Here is a 6,000-nt window from a genome sequence, read left to right on the forward strand (position 1 = left end):
TTTAAATGAGCTATTGATATGGCCTAGAATCAGCTGTAGCCCTGATTCTGTTATTGTTTGTTTCAGTTTTTACAACATATGTTCTGTTGGTGTCAGATGTGCTAACGCACACTGTGGAATTTGTATACAGCCAGGGTAGCACAGAAATACTTGTTTGGCACACTAGTTCTAATTTTCACTAGTTCAGTAGGAACTAGTTCGGATAACACACGGACAGCTTGAAGCTTACTCTAAAAAGAAGATTTAGCTTCAGTTGTGTAAGCCATACCTGTTTGGATGTGCATTAAAAATGTTATTGTTATGAAAGAGCATTAATCTGCATTGTTTGAGTACCAAAAGCAAGTTCATGGGTTCATTTCCAAGGGACCACTTCCATAATTGCATCTCCCAAATCCTGTAGAAGTAAATGGTTGAAGGGAAGTACACAAAGTGCTTGATGCTATTGAAAATAAGTAGGCTATTTGTCAGCAGTATCAAACTTTGAAGCTGTGACCACGTAGCTTCGGCTTAACGCGTATTCCGTCTTCCCTCCTTTGCTCCTCCTCAGGTGAGCATCCTGAGCCGGCTGAGCAGGGAGAACGCCGACGAGTTCAACTTCGTGCGCGCGTACGAGTGCTTCCAGCACAAGAAGCACATATGCCTGGTGTTCGAGATGCTGGGGCAGAGCCTCTACGACTTCCTCAAGCGCAGCAAGTTCAGCCCACTGCTGCTGAAATGCATCCGGCCCGTGCTGCAGCAGGTCGCCAAAGCGCTCATGAAACTGAAGAGCCTGGGCTTGATCCACACCGACCTCAAGCCCGACAACATCATGCTGGTGGACCCCATCAGGCAGCCGTACCGCGTCAAGGTCATCGACTTCGGCTCAGCTAGCCACTTCTCCAAGGCCCCCAGCTACCTGCAGTCCAGATACTACCGGTGAGGGACACGTGCTGAGGCGTGTTAGAAATAAGTGTGCACTTGTTGCACTCGAGTGTGCTTTAGAGTAGAGCTGCATGTTGTGGACAGTTGTAATAACCCTGCTACACATTAAAAGCCTATGATGAGCATTACAGTTAACTGGAGCACGATTGATTTATAAGTGGTTTATTTTTATTGGGTCATGTGAGTGCTGTTATTTAGCAAAAACACCTAATGAACCGTCTTCGGTGTCTGAGATTAGTTAGGATGCGCTGAACTGCAGGCTTTGGTAATATCAGTATTTAGCGAGTCTGTACAAAACCGCTATTACATTGTAGCTACACTGTTAATTAACAGTGTAATATACTGAGTAACGGGTGTTTAACTGCATTGGTACTCTGTATTTACTTAATGCAAAACAGAACATTATTGTAGTGTTGGTGCATTGTAGTGTTGGTTCCATGTTACACTAGAATAGTGGGTGTGTAATGTCTAGGAACACAAACACCCCCCCACGGAATTATCAGCCGAGGCTGATTTCATGATGGCGATCTCTGTGTTTTTGGTCCAGATCGCCTGAGCTCATCCTGGGTCTCCCATTCTGTGAGGCCATCGATATGTGGTCCCTGGGCTGTGTCATTGCTGAGCTGTTCCTGGGCTGGCCCCTGTATCCCGGAGCCTCCGAATATGATCAGGTAAGCACATGGTCCTTTGAGCTGTGCCTTAACGCCCGTACAGCATCAGTGGTGCAGACCTGTAGTGGTTTTGTGGCTGTAGTGATATGTGTGTGTGTGTGTGTGTGTGTGTGTGTGTGTGTGTGTGTGTGTGTGTGTGTGTGTAGTTTGACCTTTTAGCTGCTTTGTCGGCCCGCTCATTTTTAGGATTAATATAAATGAGTTTCTATGGCCTGTTTTTTTAGACATGCACTTTGAAAATGAAAGGATTAACTCAAAATAAAGTCATAATCCTTTTGCCGTATGGTGTCTCTGCAGATCCGTTACATCTCCGAGACGCAGGGCCTACCAGCAGAGTGCATGTTGAGCGCAGCGACCAAGACGCACTACTATTTCTACTGCTACCCCCTGTGGAGACTCAAGGTTTGCCTGTCTTCAAATGCCAAATGCCATGTGTTTTTTATAAGGGACGTAACTTAATGACTTCATGTAACTTAATGGTGGAGCTGAATGGTTTGTTTTTTCTTTCCTTTCTCCAGACACCTTCGGAGCATGAGGCGGAGCGTGGCATCAAGTCCAAAGAGACTCGGAAGTACATTTTAAACTGCCTTGACGACATGATGCAGGTTATTTGGGCTTTTGTGCGCGTAACTATACGCATTTCTTTTAGTGTTGCGATGTGAAATTGAAGAACGTGACAAAGGGCTCCCGCAGCTCACATTATAGAGCAGGTAGAACAAGGTGCTAGCTGAAAGGTCGAGCGTTTCTGCTGTCATAATGAGTAGCGCATGTAAGTCGCTCTGGAGAACGGCATCTGCGAAGGGCAGAGCAGTGCGTAGAAATTTGCTGCAGAACTTCGTTCGTATTGGGTGCATTGCCGCCCTCTGCTGGTGAATAATATGACTCACCCATGGGTCTCTCTCGCAGGTCAATATGACCAGTCTGAAAGGCACCGACGTCTTGGCGGAGAAGGCCGACCGGCGGGAGTTCATCGACCTACTAAAGAAGATGCTCACGCTAGACGCTCACAAAAGGATCACGCCAGTGAAGACCGTGAACCACCTGTTTCTGACCATGACCCACCTCCTCCACTTCCCTCAGAGTGCACAGTGAGTTGCTCCAGGCCTTCCAATCTACATGTCAGTGTTTCAAAAACATTTTAAGGAACACCGTGTTAATTTAGAAATCCAAATAGCATCAGAGTTTCTCTGCTAGTACTGTAACCCCCCCCCCCCCACCTGTGTGTGTGTGTGTGTGTGTGTGTGTGTGTGTGTGTGTGTGTGTGTGTGTGTGTGTGTGTGTGTGTGTGTGTGTGTCTCTCGCTGCAGTGTGAAATCTTGCTTGCAGAACATGGAGATCTGCAAGCGGCAGTGCACAGGCTTCGACAGCAGCAAGACCCTGTTTGATGGTAAATCTGATGCCCACTTTGGTGCTTCTTTTAAATGTTACATTAGGGTTGGCTTTTTGTTTGTTTGTTATTCTTCAAGTAGATTTAAAACATCACCAAACTGGCCTCCGATTCCACCTATAAAAGAAGACAAAAATGGTTTCAAATGCAAGTGTTCTACCAAATCATGTTACTGCTCAAATGTGATCCACAAATGGTGAATCAGGTTGTTGCCTAGTATTCGAGTAGCCGATAAAGAGGCCCCTCTACCGTAGTTCAAAACGAAATTCCGTTGAATCCAAACTTCATTGTGTAATTGTTGATCATTGTAGCTGAGGTTTTTGTGTCTCTCGTTCTATAAGACCAACACTATGCTTTCTTCTATGGTTCTTGTATGTGTATTTGTGGAAAATTCAATTCTACTTGTGTTTTTGCAGTACACAGTACTTAAGCAGACCGAGAACTCTTCTTGGTTTTTCAAGGGTTGCGACTTGTGCAATATTCAGCACATTTAAATAAATGTTTCTTTCTTTTCCTAGACGTTTTCCAAACACTTGATTCTTTATGACATTATGAAAATTTCTTTCTTTCCTCGAGTACAAACTCGAGTCCATCATTCATTGGCTGATATGTTACTATCATACATGTATACATGCAGACTCAAGCAAGGAGTTTGTAATGGTGGTACAACTGTGTTCAGGTCATTTGATACTTTTTATTGATAAAGATGTTCTTTTCCAGACTCAGTAGGGTTTTGTTGTTTTGTTTTGTTTTTTGTACCTCTATGAACATTATTGAATAATATGCCTTATAAGGGAATCTCTAATTAAGAGAATCATGTGTTTACATTTGGAATAAATTACATTCTGATAATACCCTAGCACCTGAGTCATACACGTTTTCTTTAATGAAAGGGGTTCAAACCTCTCCTGTACACCAAAGCATCCCAAGCCAAGTCTTGGAGGATTTGTCTGTCAGTCATTAAAATATCAGTTCACAGAAAGATGGATGAAACATGTTTTACTTTGATGAACTTTTTACCTTGGAGTACTTTGTTTAGTGTGAGAAGCTGTAAATGTGTCCAGTCCTTAAAGCATTATTCTGATTTTTCTTGTCCCCTCCATCATTTTCATGCTCTCCTTGTAAGGGCTGTGAAGATGCTCAGCAGAAAATGAGCTGCTCAGCTGCAGAAGAGCACTTCAGCCTACATTTCAAGCCAATTCAAATTTGAACTCCTACACTGTCTTCTCACATCCATTTCTTTTTGAATGTCAGTTAGGACATCAAGATGAATTAAGCACACTAAGCCCAATACTAAGAGACTGGTAGAGTGGATGAGCCACACAGCAGGACACAGCACTATTTTTGCTTCAGCCAGTGCTAACTTGATGCAGTCTTGCTGCTTGGGGATTTTGCAGGCTTTGACTTCTTGGGTGTGTGATGAGGATTTTGCTTAAATTAAACTCCTCATAAACACGTATGACCAACCTGTGCCTATGCTCTACCAGGACCTCATCGCGTACTTCTCTTTCAGTAACTCGGAGCCTGTGTTTTTTTGTTTTGCTATTTCTGACATGATTGGGCAACATTTTCCTTTTAATGTATATGTGGAATCCACAAAAAATATACCCACTTAAGTGTGCTTCAGCATAAATAAGCAGACACTGCAGTTTGGATTATTTCTAGGGAAACAGGAAAATATAGTATCTTTAATTCGCTGCATAACAGTTTACATTAATTATTAATCATTCGTATGTGTTGACAGTTGCAATAAACAGATTAAGAAAACATGCCGTGAAAATGCTGCCGTGTCCGTATTATAACAGAAATAATGCAGCTTCACTGAGCAGATCATCCATAAAACTTGCTCTATATGGATTTTATGAATAGTATGTTAATTTTGTTTAAAAAGACGATGAGGCCTAATGGGAAAGGCTAAAGTGTCAAGTCGGACTTGAATTCAACGACTCAGGTAACATTGGGCTCTCTAGCTAGGTTAGCTAACAGACAAGCTGTCTATTTGAGATGGTTAACTTAGCTAGTTCACACATTACTTATGCACATCTCTTGCGGCAACAGATTCTAATTTTCATGGCGATGGAGCACGTTAGTTAACTAGCAGATTAACTGCCAACTATTTACTGTAGCTGCGATTAACGTTATTATCTAGCATTGGCTCGCTAACCGTCGGATTGCTCTAAAAGAGCTGTGACAGCTGCATGTCAGTCCTCGGTCGCTGAACTGTCTTCATGTCTAAGCACGGATACCTGTCGATAATGGGATCATTTGGGGGAGAATGAAGTGTGAACTAGCTAGGATAATTAGCTACTATGGCTAGGTACCTGTCTGCCAACGATGTGGCAAATTTAAAATACTGCAGTTCTTTCGTATAAAGGGAAGCTTAAAATTGTGACATGTGACCTTTTATCTTGGCTGCTGGCTAGCTATTGTAATTAAGTTGAATTTCAGCTTGGACACCTTTATAGTAATTGATGGTTATTATGACACATCACATTCAGCCTCAAAGAACAATCTCTCTCATTCGTTTGGTTAGTGGTCAGTTTTCATCTTTCTCTAAAGGTATATTCTCTTCCCCTTCAGTTTCTTCCAGTGGGATCTCCCTCTCCAAGAAGGTCAAATTTGAGAATCACGCGTCTGGCGGGAGCCCTGGCCCTCGGGTTCGGGCGGGGTCGCCCTGGCCCTCGGATTCAGGGTTCAACTTGTTCTATGGTTCACCTGGCCTGGGCTTTTCCACCTCTGTAGGCTGTGACTTGGGTAATATTCAACACATTTTTAAAAATGTTTGACAGTTGCAATCAACAGATTAAGAACACATTTTGCAGGTTAATTACTATAGTGGTAGTGTTTTTTAAAATCTACTTCTATTTTAGCTTTAATTTTGAATAAAGCCCATAACTAGATCTGCATGGCTTGCGGCTATTGTAATCAAGTTGAAATTGAGCAGAGCTAAATTATTTAAATAAAGCACTTTCAGGGTGATGTGGAGGCAAAACAACATGGAAGATTGTGATTTACATCCGC

General features: G+C 42.7%; 1 protein-coding gene across 1 annotated transcript in view; it reads left to right on the plus strand.

The window, feature by feature from the left end:
* Nucleotides 1-5,765, plus strand: part of LOC145656199 (homeodomain-interacting protein kinase 1-like) — a 108,484-nt gene extending 102,719 nt beyond the window's left edge. The window contains exons 3-9 of the mRNA XM_081709565.1: nucleotides 548-915; nucleotides 1,469-1,592; nucleotides 1,890-1,994; nucleotides 2,111-2,197; nucleotides 2,499-2,680; nucleotides 2,900-2,979; nucleotides 5,560-5,765. Coding sequence (XP_081565691.1) covers nucleotides 548-915; nucleotides 1,469-1,592; nucleotides 1,890-1,994; nucleotides 2,111-2,197; nucleotides 2,499-2,680; nucleotides 2,900-2,979; nucleotides 5,560-5,765 — 1,152 coding nt within the window. The remainder of the gene's footprint in view (nucleotides 1-547; nucleotides 916-1,468; nucleotides 1,593-1,889; nucleotides 1,995-2,110; nucleotides 2,198-2,498; nucleotides 2,681-2,899; nucleotides 2,980-5,559) is intronic.
* The last annotated feature ends 235 nt before the right edge of the window (nucleotides 5,766-6,000 follow it).

Source organism: Electrophorus electricus, unplaced genomic scaffold (genome assembly GCF_041902795.1).
Source record: "Electrophorus electricus isolate QZ-2024a unplaced genomic scaffold, ASM4190279v1 Scaffold58, whole genome shotgun sequence".
In the NCBI taxonomy this organism is placed as follows: Eukaryota; Metazoa; Chordata; class Actinopteri; order Gymnotiformes; family Gymnotidae; genus Electrophorus; species Electrophorus electricus.